A 17,336-nucleotide genomic window follows, 5' to 3' on the forward strand; every position below is an offset into this window, starting at 1 on the left:
AAGGATAATTTCTCTTGTTTCCAAAGCAGATTCGTTAAGACGAGTAATCAAAGACAACGCAGAAATATACTGCAAGTTAAAAAGATATTTAAAAAATTAAAAAAAAAAATCTCTTTTCCTTTTATTAAAATTTAGGGCTCAAGCGATTCGAATATTATCGCGATATATTTATTGCAGCCACCCCTTCGCCTTACTTATTAGGAATACTCGCATTGATAAGACTGTGTGCGCTAAGCAAACAGCCAGGCTTGACATTTACAACACTTACAAAAGCATTTATGATTCTAATCATAAAAAAAGCAACCAGGATCAAACAGGAAAACCTCAGTGGATGTGGCTGTAAAAGTGGAAATATTTTGTCAACTGGACGCCTCCCGAGGCCTTGACTTATTACTGCTCCACTTCACAATCCGGTCGTCTGCTCACTTAGACCCATTAATTAGACGTGATTTTTGGTTTGTTAGCGCGTTGCCCTGCTGGGATCCAAGCTGCATATTCCAGCTGAAGCAACAAGTTTCACCGAGCGGCCGTTTCGCCCCCCCCTCCTCCCACTTCCACAGAAGCTCAAAGCAAACTCCATTTCTTTTGCTTTAGAGCGCACAAAGGAGAAGATTTGAAGGGCCTGACGCACGACAGCTGCATTTTAAGACGTATTTTAACAAAGGAAATAAATATCAAGAAGGGCATTGGTAGCAGTTACGGAGAGAATGAAGCGGTGGTAAATAAATAAATAAATAAAATACACACATAAATAAAAATAAATTACAACGGGGCATCTGAAACTGGATTATATCTTCAGAAATTGCTCCTCTGCTTCATAATCAAGCGGAGGTTTGCGCAAACAGAACGTGTGCGGGCTGCATTGCTTTAAAAGGTGCAAAAAAACACACCGGTGGACGCAGTCTCTCACCTGCTGGCTTTCACTTCGACGGCCACTTGCTCATGCAATTTCCAAAAGAGGAAATAAAAAAAAAGCTACAATATTTGTTAAAAAGATGAATGGAAATGGAAGAATATTGACACCAAAAGAAAACCTCTTTCAGTCGGAGCTATCTTATTGGTTTTTTTTTTGTTTTGTTTTTGTTTTGTTAAGTTTTTTTTTTTTATCCCCGCATAAAAGCAGATAACGGGTTGTCTAACAAGCCACTCCTCGTCTTGTGAGTCTATGTTATCTGCGTCTCATAAACCAGGACGGGGCTAATTGATTGAATTGATTGCCCGTTTATATTGCTGTGACATGACATGAAGGGAATGAAGGTAATTCGTGAGTGTATCTTGTCAAAAAAGTCAGCCTCCTTTTGAAAATGTCGCTGATTAACGTGCACGTTGGGAAAAAAAACAACAAATAAATAAAAAGAATCTTTTAATATAAAGAATTTTAATTCTGAAACGCCGTATTTTTTCCCTCCCCTTCAATCAGAGCTGCACAGTTCTGAAATCATAAACCCAATTTCCCACATTCAAATATCCAAAGAGATTATTAACTGCGTGATTGACATCATTAAATAGATAAAACGTCATCAGAGAAGATAATAAAATAAACAGACACAAGAATGGCATCATAAAAGCGATATTTGATATTCCTCTTTTCATTTGGTTCATTTGAAATTGCGTTCAGTTATTAAAGCAAAAAATCGAGAAACGAGCAAACGGGAAAATTGTCAAGCACATAACAAAATTTAAATAACTTTGGATTAATTTGCCACAGAATTAAGACCATTTCACGTCGTCTATAAAGTGCAAATTAGACCAGAATTCACTGGCCTCCGAGACCAAAGTTTACCGGCCGCAGGTCAGTCACTATAAATGAGATGTCCACAGTTTTGCTCTGCAGGTTTTTCTTTTGGATAAATAAGCAGAAAATCACTCTTAACTTAAATCACGAGTCATTCTGTATATTGCTCATACACATCTCTGCTCTGCTCTGCCTCAGCGTTTTTACGCACAGTGCTCCGCTGCACGAGTGACAGCTGACTGTAACCATCGCGAACCAGACCTTAGACTAGTGTGTCCAAACTTTGATCTGCGTTCATATTTTAGAATTACTTCATAACGTTAATGAAAAGTAACAGAAATGATCCCAAACTATTATATAAGAACCCCCCCCTCCAAAAAAAATATGTATATCTGTGCAAAATACAGATTTCCCTATGTGTAATAATTTAACAGGTTCATCATTCAAAAACAGCTCACATTATCTGAGAAAAGCGCTGGACCGTCGGGGTGTTTCAAAGTTTTGGCGACGCCGGGGTACCCACAGCGGACTTTCAGTGTGATGGCGCTCCGTAAATCTGCTGAAGTGGAAGCGCGCTGTTCCGCCTCTTAGTCTTAAAAGATGAAAATGAGTGGTGACAGTTCCTACCTTGCATGTTCCTTGGCATGAGCCCTTGTTCCCCATACGATCGAGAGAGTCCCAGGGATTCAGTCTCGACTTTGGGCAGCATGTCAGCGCTCCCGGCCTGAGCTGGAGACTCCGCACCGCTCGGCGGGACACCTGGACGTGAGAGGCAGACGTTCCCACAAACACGCCTCAAAGTGTCCCAAATGTCTTTTTCGCTTTTAATTTCTCACTTTCTTTCTGTCTTCCAATCATAAGAGCATGCTCTGGCTATGAAGCCTGATTCAAAGGACTCAGGCTGTCTCCAAACGGCCGGCTGGTGTAGCCGGTGCGCGTCTGCGCTGAGTTAGCTTCACTAATTTTATTTCTCGAAATTGCGTTCGCGCACAGAGCCGCAATAATATTGCAGCTCGTATACGTGTGATCCCCTCGATACTTTCGAACAGTTGCGCGCTCAGTTAGGTAATAAGTCTGTCACTCAAACGAGAAAACCGCACAGCGTCCGGATTAAAAGACAATGGTTAAGTTTCCCTTTAGCTTTTCCAAAAGTCTTTTTTTAGCGAGTCACACGTTAAAGTGGTACAGTCGTTGTTACTTTTAGCCTTTAGCAGACGAGCACACGCCGCCGGGGCCGCCCTCTCCTGTGCGTGAAGTAGGATTCGGCGTGTCGGTCGGACTGTCTGGAGATGTGGAGACCTCTCCTCCTCCTCGCGGCTTTGTTTACTCCGCTCTCTCCAATCCGGGGCGCATGCGGTCGTCTGACATCATCTTTCCAATGTCCAATCAGGCGAGGAGACCGCTAAAACATCGCCTGAAACCCTCTAGTTCCATCTCTCCAAAATCTCAGCTGCTTAATCTCGTTAATGGTGGACTTTAAAAGCAGCGAGACAACAAGGAAATCAAGCGAGGTGATGCAACTGCATGTGAGGGCAGACTCCCGGTGTGCGCACGGTGCGCGAAGGCAGCGCGCGAGGTATGTGGTGGGAGCGCGTTATAACGGGAGCGTATGGCAGCACATGCATGGACACATGAACAAGGCAACACGAACGCTTCTCCAATATAAAGTTTTTAAAAGTGCATATAAAAGTCTTCATCTTTATGCATCTCTTCCACATACTTTATTGTAATATCTAATATCACGTTCTCTGCTTCTAAAGTGTAACAAACGCCCCATTATTAAAAAGCCAATAAACACGACTTTCTTTCTTTCTTGGCTATTACTATCACTTAATAATGCCGCCAAAGGAACATACGGAATTTTGCACAGAACCCATATAAATTAAAATAATAATAATAATAATAAAACTATAAAATAAGCTGTGCATCATTGGTGGCTTTTGGGTTTGTTTGTTCAGCATTGCGTGAGAACGTGAGCAGCGCCAGCCCCAGGGTTAAAACGGCCTTTATTTTCGGATCAAATCAGCCCCCTAACTCAATAAATTATACCTTTGCTTCTGAAATATTATCAGTAATTGGCTGAGCAGGGATCAATTAGTGATCTGACGTCAGGTTCAGCCTGTTTAAGCTACGCCAAAATAAATACTCAAAGGCAAAATGTAATTATGCGTCCCAATAAAGCCCCCCCTCCCCAACACCCCCACACATCTCCCGTGCGCTCCAACACGCGCTGGTGCATACACACTTATTTTAGTTTAATTAGACACAGTGAATCCTTCAGTCTAAGCTGACGAGGACCAGCAGTGGAAGACACGGAAAAGTCACGGGGTAAGAAAGACCGCACACGCACCTGAAGGGTCGCGGATGGCGACCTACACACACACACACACACACACACACTCCATCCAGCAGACGGTTAAAAATAACTAAAGGCCACCTTTAAAACGAGCATAGAAAATTAAACGTTTTTGGAATTTCATATCGACCTATAGATTAACATAACGGTATGCAAGGCTTTGTCTTCATTAGGCTGTATTGTTTACATAAATTCCTCAACGCGTTTTCCCTTCGTTGTATTAACTGCAGAATTTGCGAGTGCAAAATTTAATCTCCGGGTGAAGCATTTAGTAAATCCTTCTATGTCTCTGTGGAAGAGTTTTCTCACCCGAAAGAACTCGCCCAGGTTTCTAAACCTTTACTGATAAGCAGGACAAAGACAGTCAGATTTAAAGAAAAGTGTAAAACACGCAGGCACACACAGGCACTTTGTCTGAAAACACAAAGCCACACCTGTTGCAGTTTTTGCCAGCATCATCCAAACGCACATCACGGAGCTTTGGTGATCCAATAAAATTACGACTCATCATCATTGGAAGACTCTAAAAAGTCAAGCTAACACACACACACACAGACACGATAGTTTTTCTATTTTTTTCTTTCAGTTCTCTCATAGCTTTCTTTTTTTCCAGCCTTTTCAATTAAATTTGCTTTCTTAAATTTCAGATGACTAAGACAACTTGGGCTACAAGACATTATCACTCAAATCCAATATTAAGACACGTGTCATTTAACAAGTTCTTGGCACTGCAAGTACAACTGCAGATGGATTACATGGAAGTACAGGAAGGTCTGCAAACAAGTGCAAATGAACTGACTGTTGTCCAAATTTCGTTCAAAATACACCTCGCCACTCCCAAGACACACACTGAGCTCCCACTACTGTTTCTGTAAGGTCCCATTTCACCCCCCTATGAATAATTTCCCTCACACATTCAACTGGAGGATCAAAACAAGTAGGATGCAATGCTTTTACTGATTACACGTTTTAATAAAACAAACAAATGCACTCAGATGAAATAAACTAAACTTGCAGTGAACTTTTATTTTGAAAATTTCAATGATTCTTATTTCTTTCCTATGTACTTCAGCTAACCTCCCTTCACTTACACATAAAGGAAGACTCTTTTTTTTTTCATCATTTGGTGACCACGACAACCACAGCAGTTGACAGGGTGCAGGAAGTTCCACCAATAGGCAGCATGCTATTAACGCCGGGCTGTGATTGGTTCAAGTGGGGTAACTTGCAGGTGCAGGAGGTGGGAGGCGGAGTCAGGAAATGACGGGCTGGGGTGAGGGGGGGTTGTCTGGGCAAGTGGTTGATAGAGGTGGTGGTGTAGGTTAGGTTATAAAATGACACACACTGGGACTGATAAGGCCTTCTCTGGCAAGATAGCACTGCTGGAATGATTAACCTACATGGAGAGACAGACAGAGAGAGAGAGACAGAGAGAAAGACAGACAGAGAGAGAGAGAGAGAGAGAGAGAGACAGAGAGAGAGAGAGAGAGAGAGAGAGAGACAGACAGACAGACAGACAGAGAGAGAGAGAGAGAGAGAGAGAGAGAGAGAGAGAGATTGGATGCTGTGGCAAAATGCACTGAGGAGGAGGAGGAAAGGATAAAAGGCAGGTCAACAGAAGACAGACAACAGACAAACAAACAGGATGGAATAAAGTGAGAACTGGACTGTTACACAGAAACTGAAGGACAGACAGAGAGACAGAGAGAGACAGAGACAGACAGAGAGAGACAGAGAGAGACAGAGAGAAACAGAGTCACCCGTGTGCCTCAGTGGTACTTTATTGACATTGTGACAGCGTACAGTCTTGGGTGGTAAAAGTTATTTCAAAAGAGAAGCAAAGTCATGCCGACAGTATGACTCAAACTTTGGACTAATCCTGAGCCACGTTTCACTTCTGTGTTTGGCCTTATCTGATTGGCACACACACACACACACACACACACACTGACTGAACTTTCAGCAGTGACTCTGTTGGCTGTGAAAACAATATTTTACATGCGAGTGATTAAAGCAGAATAATCACCGTCGATCATTTAATGAGGAACTTAATTGTATGTTTGGGTCAACTTGTGTGAGTGTATATCACCATATGGACACTTGGTGAGGACACGTGAAGCACTTCCACGGTGGTCTGTTGACAATGCGTGTGTGTGAGTGAGTGTGTGTGTGTATGTATGTGTGCGCATTTGTTCTCATGATTTAGCGAATGTCTGCATGTATGACTGTTGTGTTCTGATCAGACAACAATAGCCTCGGAATTGTAACACACACACACACACTAACATCATTAAATTATAATCAACACACACTTGCTATTCATAACCAGGAAATCACCCCCAATCCACCCCCTTGACACACACACACACACACACACACTCAAACAGACACGTGCACACGCGTACACATTTCTCCTCCCTACCTGCCCCTGTTCTCTGTGTTGAAGATCTAAATGTAAACAATCATTTGCTCTAAAAATACTGCAGGAGCCAGAGTGCAGAGCAACAGCTCATAAAACAAAACAAAGAAGGTGGCGGTGTGACACAAACACCATAGCGTGACTGACGTAAACAAAACACAAGAAAGACATGACAGGAAGCAGCGGAGTTCTTCTGCTGCCCAGTTTAAACTGTGTGAAGTAGACACAGCTGAAAGTAAAGGAGGAAGAAAGTATAATAAACATAGCGAACTGAGAGCGTAAAGCAAAACGGAAAACCTACATTAGCAAAAAGCTGTAAACATAAGACTTACATGGCAAAAACACATTCGGCCGACTCAGAGCGACTTTCATTTCTGGTCACCTGAGCAACAGAAGTGCAGTGTTGTCTGTTCTTTTAGCTCTGCTTTTCCTCTCCAACAACTCCTGATTCATATTTTTTTGCTCTTAAGTCAATCTGCTGTTTGGGCCTGAGCAGGTAGCAAACTGTGGGTCACACCTGTTGTGCTGCTTCTCGCTCGCCGTGATCACTTTTATTGTTTTTATTGTTTTACAACCAAACACAGAATTTAATTTGTCCTTAAAGACAAATCTCTTGGTTTCTGTTACGGGATGTCTGTACGAGAGGAATATAGAGATTGGATCCGTAATTCCTGTGAATATTGATCAAAGGGCTATTTTATACACGCATAAAGTAGACTGACAACACAAACATAGGTAAGGACAACAGCTGTAGTGTGTGTGATCAATTACACATTAAAGAAGAGTGATTGATAGGAGGTGACAGAAAGTTGTCTTGTGAACTACACAGGACCTCATGCTGTCTTTGCTCGCTTTTAGAGGTCACTTTTCAGTTTATGGCTGAGAAAAGCAACCTTCTGTGGACAGGAGGTCAAAATTAAAACGTGAATTTTCAGATTATCAGAGCGTGAGCATAATTCCAGCATGATATGGTTTCGCCTCATTTCTGATCGTCCCCTCCCTTGTTCCTCAGCGCATCTCGTATCCCTTTGACTTTCTACTGTGACCCAGGTCAACTGCTGTTACCTGCTGGTCTTCAGTTCTTAGGATGTGGACGGTCGCTGAGGAAACTCAGTCTGTCAACAGCCAGTGTTGACTTTTGGGTTTAGGAGATAAACCTCACAAGGGATCAAACAGAAACCGGCCCTTTTGACTTGAAGAAAGGAGCGTGCATTTGTGTGTGCACCCATCCATGTTTGTGTAAAGGAGTTTCAGTGTTACAAGTTTGCTGCTGGCAACCTGAAGTGGAAGGGTGCGCTGATATTGTCTGTGGGGTTTGGTTATCTCCATGTCAAACGGCTGAAGATAACATGAAAGTGAGACGAGCTGGTAGAGCACACATTCACAAGCATTTTAATGATTCATGACTCTACATAAGTTATATATATATATATGCCATAAAGAATTAGCAAGAATATTTTCAGGCTTAACCGGCATCTGCTCAAATATGCAGTCTCACAGAAACTCAGATATGAGAGAATTTTTGACCCGAACACTGCAGAGCCAGGCAAACTTTTAAAGACCCCACTGAATGTGTTGCCTTTACAGTTTGAGAAATCATCACAGATTATCACTGAGAAAATTAGTCTCCCCCTACCCAGAAAGAAGGTGCTGTTTTTCTGCTCCAAAATAAATTTAACTGTGGACTGTGTCTAACTGTGGAATAGGTAACGCATTTATCTTCTTTATAAAGCCAAACAGACAGCAAATGTTCTCATCGGGGGGGACGAGAAAGAATACGTAGCAACATGCGCCTTCTGACAGTGTTTACCTGGGAAAGGTGATTAAAAATTATTCATGCCAACTGCTAATCACACACACTGACACAGATCACCAATTATGGTTCACTACCGAGAGATAATTAACTTGACAATGATGTTTATGGAATATACTAAAATGCAACACCTAGCTGCTGTAACGCTGGTTAATGGAGCGGAGAGATGCAGGCAGGAGATGAGAGGTTAATAAAAATCCTGTGGGCTACTGTGACACAGAGCAGGTCAAGGCTCGGCACTTCCTCATGCCTGATGAAGTGTCAATCACACCAGGATGAGGGATGGTAAAAAGGACGGCAAAGGAAAAAAAAAAAAGTGGAAGGAGAAAGGAGAGCATCACGTGGAGATGGAGAAGCAACAGCGGGTATCTTGTTAATGTTTCTGACGGAAGGAGGAAGAGAAGGGAATGAAAGAGAGAGGAAGCTGCCACTGACCACTGACCAGTACAACACGGAGGTGCAGATTTAGACTGAGAGTCTAAAAGAGTTCCAAATGTAGTAAATGTCCTGGGGTTTTCTGGCACAGGTGGTACAACCCAGTCCACGAAACCCCAGATTACAAAGTTTTCCTTTTTTTTTTTAAAGAAAAAATCCTCTTTTTCACAATTTTATTTGTGCATTGCAACAGCGGTACGTTTCCAGAAAAGATCATTGTTATTGCAAATAAATTATGATCAAAGTAGTCTTTGTTTTTACACTTGTTTCAGGTGAGGGAGATACTTTGTTTGCAGTTAATGAATGATGGTAAACAGTCAATCACAATGTGCAGAATTGTCAAATATGGACAAAAATTCCCCAGGAATAACAGATGACAAACAACAAAAGCCTGAGAATAAATACGTGGGGGGAACATAAATGTTTTCATGCAGGACACTGAATGGTATGAGGAGTGTAAATAAAAACAAAAACAGACGTGAATAATGTTTTAGGGCCTTGCCAACACCAACCACCACAACTAACACACCAAATGGAAGAACTGTCAGAATGGATGGATGGATGGATGGATGGATGAAAAGCTTTTGTTCTGTAAGCTAAGTAAGTTGTTAAGTGTGATACATTTGCATTCTTGTTGCACTCTCACCGAATGTGTTTTGTGCCAACTTTGAAAAAGGGGTCGGATACAAACGACGGCAACGCAAGCCAAAATTATGCAAGAATGGAAAGAAACAATTAGGGTCAGAGATGTTAAATATGGAATGTAAGAGAAGGCTGAGGGGGAAGTGTGAGAAGGTGTGTGTGAGCGCATGCATGCACGCACACACACACACACACACATTATATAAACATTATGCCCGGAGAATGTCCAGGAATATATGCTGCGGTAACTGTGACTCACATAACCTAACCACTTCTCCCTCTCTCTCTCTCTCTCACACACACACTCATACATACACACACTGTGACATGTCCAAGGTGATAATTAATCTGTCTGCTTCTTGGAACTTTTTCAAGCACTTCTTTAGGAACAGAGGTCTAATTGTTATATCTCCTGTCAGACCGCTGCAGCTCTGACCCTTGACTTCCTTTCTGCTTGTTGCTTTAATGTGGGCCATTTAGAAGTAACTACTGTTGGACATGCTGTAAATGAATTTGGAAAGGAGCATTAGGCCGCTGCCTAAAACGTCAAATGAAAAGCGTCAAAGGAAAAATGAGGATATGAAAGCGTTTTCCTATTCACAATACAAATACCAGACGCTACAGTCCGTTTCAGGTTATGTCCTTCTGTAAAAGGAACGCACGCTGAGACCCAAGAGCTGTTGTGTCGCTTTAAAGACCATGTGTTTTCCTTAATCTGTGTGATGGAACTCTGAACACTGTGCATACGCTCAGATACATGCACGCAAGCAAGCCCACAAACACACACACACACACAAGCACTGAGCGACTGCTAGATCCATTAACAGGTCATGCAAATGTCATTGTTCACTGCTTCATATATGCTTCTATTTTCAATAGACAGCAGGAGGAACAATAGTACTCGCCGACGCTGTCAGGTGTTCGGTTCGCAACACAAACCAAACAAACCGCAGGGTAAGGTCTCTGTGGAAATGCAGTATTTACATGTGTGCGTGCGAGAGAGAGATAGAGTCTGTGTTAATGCTGTCACACGTGCATGGATTAATAACTCGACACACCTTATCAGCACCTTGCACTCTCTTATCTGTGGATGTTTGTTTACAGGAGCTAGCGTTTGCATCGTCATAATGGCCCTAATGTGGAGATTCCCACAAATGAGTGTGTGTGCCAAAACAGCTGCAGATGGAGTTTCAGCCCATGGCATTGTTTCTCCTCAAACAGGCGAGCAGCTCCTAACATGCAAGTTCCAAGTGTGGCTCTTTACTCCATAGCGGATGTTTGGCCAGGACGCAACTGAGAAATTCAGAGGATGTCTGTGATGGGCTTATTAGCTGTCAGGGATTGATTTAAGGGTGGACAGTTGAGAATCTAGAAATAAATACATAAGAATAGGACTGTTTTTGTTTGACTTATGTCGGTATCATCCGTCACTTCAAAGTCCAATAGCTTTTCTGTATTTAACTTTTTGAATTATCTCAAATTATCAGCTGGGAAAATATTTGTGCGGGATTTAAACAACTATTTACTGCAGCAACTGCACAGCTGTGCTCATGTGTGAATATAGACTGGGATTCAAGTGGACTACAAGTTTCATTTTGATAAATTTTCACATGCATGTGTTGACTACTTAAACGTTCTTTGATGAGCATTGAAGAGAAACTCTCTTAAATGTGTTCCCGCATCAGCAGTATTATCCTCAAATCAAAAACCTCTTTATATAAACTGACATGTTCTACATGTACAGCTTATCTATCATGCTTTCAATGGAGTTAAATATTTTGGAAAAATTTCACAGTTTAAAATAGAAAAACTAGAAGGAACAAAAAACAAAACAAAACAACTAGAAGGAACCTCAGAGAACCCCCAAGGCCTACAGTCCATTGTTCTATAATTTGCAGATCGGTAAGCTCTGCTGCTATTTGTCTGGGTATATTTCCATAAGTACAGTACTGGAAAAAATGTCAGGTGGTTGTGTACAGCTGAACCATCAGCATCACCTGTCAGTCATCACTTGTGACACATTAAAAGTGTGTGTCAGTATCTACAGAGACTCTGCTTTAGGGGGCTTGTAGTCTCCAGTCTATAGTCGAGAGTACACAGGGTTTGAGGCTGCACAATAAGTTAAAAATGTAGTGACCAGTTTACATCGCGCTCTGCTTCTCTCTGCTCTGTCTGTGCCACAGATGCTGGTCTGTCTGCCCGTTGTGTGTATTGGACTCTTCCCTGGCCCATGCTACACCCTTCCACCAAGTTTAATGAAAATCTGGTTGTTCTTCCATAAGATGGAGGGATTCATTCGCTCCACTGGAAGCGGCAGGCTGAGGTAAAGGGGACAAACACGGGAGTAATCTACGTCACTTTATCACCAAATATATAATGGAATAGTAATGGAACAAGCATCACAGAGTAATGACATATAGCACAGAATCTTTGGATGGATTTTTCCCCCATCGACCTCATTATTCATATTCCCTGTGCAGACTCAGTGACTTGACTACAACAAGGACAAAACCTTCTCACTGGGGCAAGTTTTAGCGACCAGGTGAGTGTGCGGTCATTCATGACAGCCACGCACAAACACAGACAGAAGACACACACCTGACTCTATACGATCTCCTAATATAGGTGAATACTGGGTGATTCTGTGGGTTGTCAAATGTTTTACTCTTGTGTGTGACACATACTCACAGCGACCCTGGGGTCAGTGTGCGGTTGGCTGTAACAGTGTGGATAGTGAGTGTGTGTGCGTGTGTGTGTGTGAGAGAGAGAGGATGAACTGCTCCTGCTCTCTATGCCTGTAACACTCACAAATAGTAGCGGCTGGTCGACTGTTGTCTGTGGTCGTGGAGCGGTCAGTTGTGACAGACGCATGGTGTCCCCTCTAGTTGACCCTTGGCCACTGAACAAACACACACACACACACACACACTCACATGTAAAAACATACATAGACACAACTGCAGCCAATGAACCATTCCTTTCTCCCTTTATCCAACCCATGTCTCTTTCCACAAACTTTCCATACCATTCACCACTGTGCCACTGTGCACAGAACAGTTAAAAGAGCATCTAAGAAACACACACCTCGATTTCTGCAAAAATGCCTACATTTATGCATTGTAGGCAAAAAAAATCTCAGCTTCTGTGTGCAGTCTTACAAATCAGAGAGATACTGTACCCAGAATCTAGTGAGTTGTTGATCTTATGTTTTGCTGTGAATTTTATATTTTGTTTGCTTTATGTTTACGTGTGATTGGGCATGTTTTGTGTTGATTTTGATGGGTACGATAACAAGCTAGTAGTTTGTGAGCTCATTCATTTTTCAAACACATCTTAACATTAAGAATCCTTTAACTGTCTGTAGCCCAGCTATAAAATTTGCGGGAAACAATGGATTGAATTGTTTTTGGTGTCCAGCTTTTCAAGCTTCTTTCCATATCCTCAATTTTGCATATTTTAGAAATCCTGTATGGGGTGAAAGCCCTCCACAAATTCTAGTTTTTGACTATGAAGCTCTAGTCACTCTAAAGTCTAATATTTAAAACACTTATATAAAAATAAAATAATCGCACCCACAGCAGTATTTCCAGGTTGGTTTTGGAAAGATCTCATCCTCTTTTTTTTTGTAAATAAATACTGTTCTTTGACTAAATCTGAGATAAGAAAATCTACAAGATAAAGCGCATACAAAAACATTTAACTCAATGAAAGGAACAAACTTATTTATTATGTACCGTAAAGGCATCTGCTTGAACTTTTCGTTAAAGCTGATTCATCTTTACAAAGCTCACAATGACTGAGCTACGACAAATCGAGAAATAAGTTTAAGGATTACCACACTGACAATCCCCAACAAGACGGAGCCTCCCTTCACATTTACTGTTCTTGTGATGCAAACTTTGCGGACCTAAATCCTCCACTCCTGCCCAGTTTAAGGAGCTAACGCCTCTAATCAATGTGTTGCTATTCAATTAGGGCAACTATTGTGCTGTGTCATTCCGAGAATGGCTAATAAAGCCTAATTGCAGTGCAGAGATCCATAAAGTCAGGCAGGTGAAGAGGTGGAGAGAGACGCTTTATGGGTTTAAAAGAAGGGGGTGACGTGGACATTGTTCTCCCATGATAAAGCCCCACTCCAGTCTCTCTGTGTGTATGTTTACCTACCTCTCTGTGGAGGCCTGAAGTTATAATTTTTGGTGATATGTGTGTGTGTGTGTGTGTGTCTTTGTGTGTTTGCTTACCTCTAAGTGAGAGGTTGAAGAAGTGGGTTATGTGCAGGTCACTTGTTCATTATGACAGCTTGTGTATGTGTGTGTGCTTAGACTTAATGGAGAGTAAATACAAAGATCCTAACCATTAACTGTGCCATAATGTTTGGTCATGGAGACACTAGGAAACATTATCTATGGCCAGTTCCTCTCTTTGACTGAAGGAATTTAGTCCTGGAAATTTATGTTCTTTTCGTTCACAACTGAAACAAGATGTCACATGAGAGCATATAGTGTCAGAGGGAAGGGGGTTAGACTTTAATTAAGGATAATACTTCAATGGTGGATGAAAGTGTATGGATCCTGTCAAAAATCTAAAAATCTGGGGGGGGGGAATAAAAAAATCTAAAACCTTAACTCTTTAGAACTCTACACTCTCACAATGGCTAATATTATACAGACCTATTATATGTTTTGTTTGTGGTTTATTTTACACTATGCAAGGGCAATGTTATGCAACAATAATGTTAAAAGTCACAGAAAGTCTTTGAGTGACTTTTTTTTTTTTTTTTTTTTTTTTTTTAATGTGAGGCTTCCTCCAACAACATGCGTAAAAAGTAAATCACAGAATACACACACAACATGTGTACTGATGGGGGGGAGGGCAAACCATGGCAACTACAGAAAATAAAATGTCAAAAATCCACAGCATCAAACATTTGCTGTCAAACACATGCATATACACACAACGTTACCACATGGAGGCACAAATCAGACTTGATAAGTCCCATAGACTTACACAGACACTGAAGATGTTACTCTTAAATATTCAGTAACACTGCGTCAGAGTCTCATAGCATTATGACTGCCTCCCTTTTCTCCATTTTTTTTGGAGCCAGCTTCTTGTCTGTCTTTTACTTCTCTGACAGCAACTGCTCTCTGCGCCTTTTCAAACCATACATGAGCCACTTAAAAGAACGAACAAATTTGTGTTTTCAAAATAAAAGAAACTGTAAAAACTTGCAATAAAACCATTTGTTGATATTTCTGAAGCACAGTCAGTAAGTTAAACAATAACCTTGTGCACTGATAATTCCTTTCTGGACTGGATCCCCCATATTTGGAGATGCTACATGATACTTACTAAAATGTATAATTTTCTCCATATTTCCGTTTTTGGTCTGGCAGAAGCTGATTGCAGTATCAGAATAAGCGTGTTTAACCTAAAGACCACCAGTTTGAGCCCTGTAATGTCAGTGTCCAAACAACAACCACACTGAATGTTTTGTTGAACTGTCTTTGAGCACCTTCCTGAACCATTACCCACTCATTCTGGATAAGACCGTCAGCTAAATGGCTGAAATGAAAAATATTATGTTCCTTTCTAAAACTAATGCAGTCATTTTACAGTCATGAGGAATGGAGAAAGGAGGTTGGCCAGCAAGTTTTCTGACAGAAGTTTGGACTGAAGGAGAGTTGAGATGTGGGTTCATTTTATCTGGATGGAGCCCCTTCTGCACTGAATCATTTCTTCAGCCAGAAAGTCAGTCTGTCAGCCAGTTGGTGAGGCAGCTATTGAGTGCACAGCTTGTCTGACAGTTGATTAGATTCAGTCTGAATGAAATATTCAGTCATTCAGCCAACCAGACATTAAGTTAGTGAGGATGACAAGTTAGCCAGTTAACTAGTCGGGCAGCCAGTTAATCAGCTAGTCCACCAACTGGCTGATAAGTTGGTTAGCTATCTTGCTCTACCAGTCACTTAGTTATCCATCCACTGAAAATTTTAAGTCAGTCACTTGGTCAGTTGGTAAGTACCTTTTTCTGACATCCAGCCATTCAGTTTAGGGACAACTTAATCAGATAGCCAGTCAGGCTATTCCACCAGTTACACAACCAGTCAGTTAATCATAAAGTCAACCAATCAGTTAGCCAGTTAATGAGTTAGTCAGTTGCCAGTCAGCCAGACATGCAGCTGGCCAGTTAGTCTGTCTGGCAGGTTCCAAAGCAGCCAAATAGACCTTTTGTATATTTTCAGAGCTGTACAGGCAGATGTGTGTGTTTTTGTGTGTGTGTGTGTGAGTGTGAGTTAGAGAAACAGAAAAAGAGGAAGCAGTGCATTTAATGTATAAGCTGCAAAGCTTCACAGCATATACTGTATGTATAGTACAGTAACAGTACAACATGTGCACATGTGTATCTGTGTGTACTTCAGTGTGGACCACCCATAGGCCTAAAGCGTCTCTGGGTGAGGCCTGGACCTGGATTAATTATGCTCCCTGTAAGAGGTGGTTTTGTGGCAGGTTGCGGGGGGAGGATGGGTTACACCTGTGAACTCCGTCACTGCAAACCTCAAGCCAGCTCCCTGACATGTGGCGGTAGGTATGTTGGCCAGGGTGAAAATGACTCCCAGCTTTCCCCCTCCCTTGCAGGCCTGGGGTTGGGTGGGGTGGGGTGGGGGGGTTTTCACATATGGTTCATATACTCATTTGTCCAGAAGTGAAAAAATATCAAGACAGAAATCCAGATATGTTTTAAGGAATGAGAAAATTCCAACTTTCCAGCTGCATGGGGAGGTGAGAGCAATTTTCGGAAAAATGCAGTCCCTTGTTGTGGACTCGTATAAGCTTTCCTTTACTGGGATCCCAGCAGATATAAATGGTGATTCTGTGCATCTGGTCTCCCTGGCAGTGGGTCATCAGGCGTTACTGAAGGTTTGAGGCGTTTTACCTTGTGCTGATGCCAATAAATCTGTCACCTGGTGGAATCTGTCTCTGGGTCCTCAGTTCGAGGGAGCAAATTGTGGCTTTGAGTTGGGGGAAGGGGCTGGGGGGGGGGTTCAGAGAACAAGAGAAAGAGAGTGAAAGAGGGAGAGGGAGAGAGAGAGAGAAGTGACCTGTCAGCCCGGCCCATTCATCATCTGGACAAAATGGTCGCCTTCGTCCTTTTCCGCTGACCAGCCAAAACATCCTGTGGTAAGCAAGTTTTAAGGTGACGTGCAAGTGTGTGTCGTAGGGTTTCTTTTTCTCTTGTTTGCTACCTTTCTTTAACCTCATCAATATCGCTTAAGTTTCCTCATTTTTCTTTTCACTAATCAAAAATAATACAGAATCTCCATTATTCCAGTTTTCATCTGGCTCAGTGTGGACAGGCTGGCTGTTGCATGGCATCAGTATTTAAGAACACACCACAAGCTGGAAATAAGATGAGGTCATTGAAGGCTGGCACTAACACACAGTCAGAAAAGTTGTGTGTGGTGTTTATAGAATGCGGTGAGACGGCTTCTTTGGTCATTCTTAATTATTATTTTTTCATATACAGCAGCAGGCCCCTTCATCATACGTTGTACAGTTGTGCGTAGCTATTAAAAGTTGGCATGCTGTGGACCACATTAATGAGGACCTCCAGTTGGAGTGGTCAGGTAGAGTCAGGCCTGTGGCGGCCAGGAAGCTGACAGCTTCATCCTCTGGAGAAAATGGTGAGCCAGTTTGGGTTTGGCAAGACTCTGTGTGTGTGGGAATTTTTCATATTCTGTGTTCTGATATAAGAGATACAGAGCACATACGAATGAATGCACATGCATCCAAACCTGCATGCAATTTCAAAAGCGAACACAAATATCGAGCCACTGACATTAGCAAGTCACACACAGCTGCTGTCACCCACAGGTATAATACAGATATAGAAACATATGAATATAAACAGACTACTGCAAAAACCAGGTCCATT

At 42.0% G+C, this 17,336-nt stretch overlaps 1 protein-coding gene across 3 annotated transcripts in view; it reads right to left on the reverse strand.

The window, feature by feature from the left end:
* Nucleotides 1–17,336, reverse strand: part of nr5a2 (nuclear receptor subfamily 5, group A, member 2) — a 101,006-nt gene that overhangs the window by 63,420 nt on the left and 20,250 nt on the right. The window contains exon 2 of one of the 3 annotated variants that reach the window (XM_046392602.1): nt 12,209–12,299. The exons of 1 other annotated variant lie outside the window; for it this stretch is intronic. Coding sequence is in view for 1 of the 2 variants with exons in the window: in XM_046392601.1 (XP_046248557.1) it covers nt 2,363–2,444 (82 nt within the window). In the remaining variant the exon portion in view is untranslated. Of the gene's footprint in view, nt 1–2,362; nt 3,187–12,208; nt 12,300–17,336 lie in introns of those variants that run through there. One more of the 3 variants, XM_046392601.1, reaches the window with a different exon arrangement.

This window comes from Scatophagus argus, chromosome 6, assembly GCF_020382885.2.
Source record: "Scatophagus argus isolate fScaArg1 chromosome 6, fScaArg1.pri, whole genome shotgun sequence".
Lineage (NCBI taxonomy): Eukaryota > Metazoa > Chordata > Actinopteri > Scatophagidae > Scatophagus > Scatophagus argus.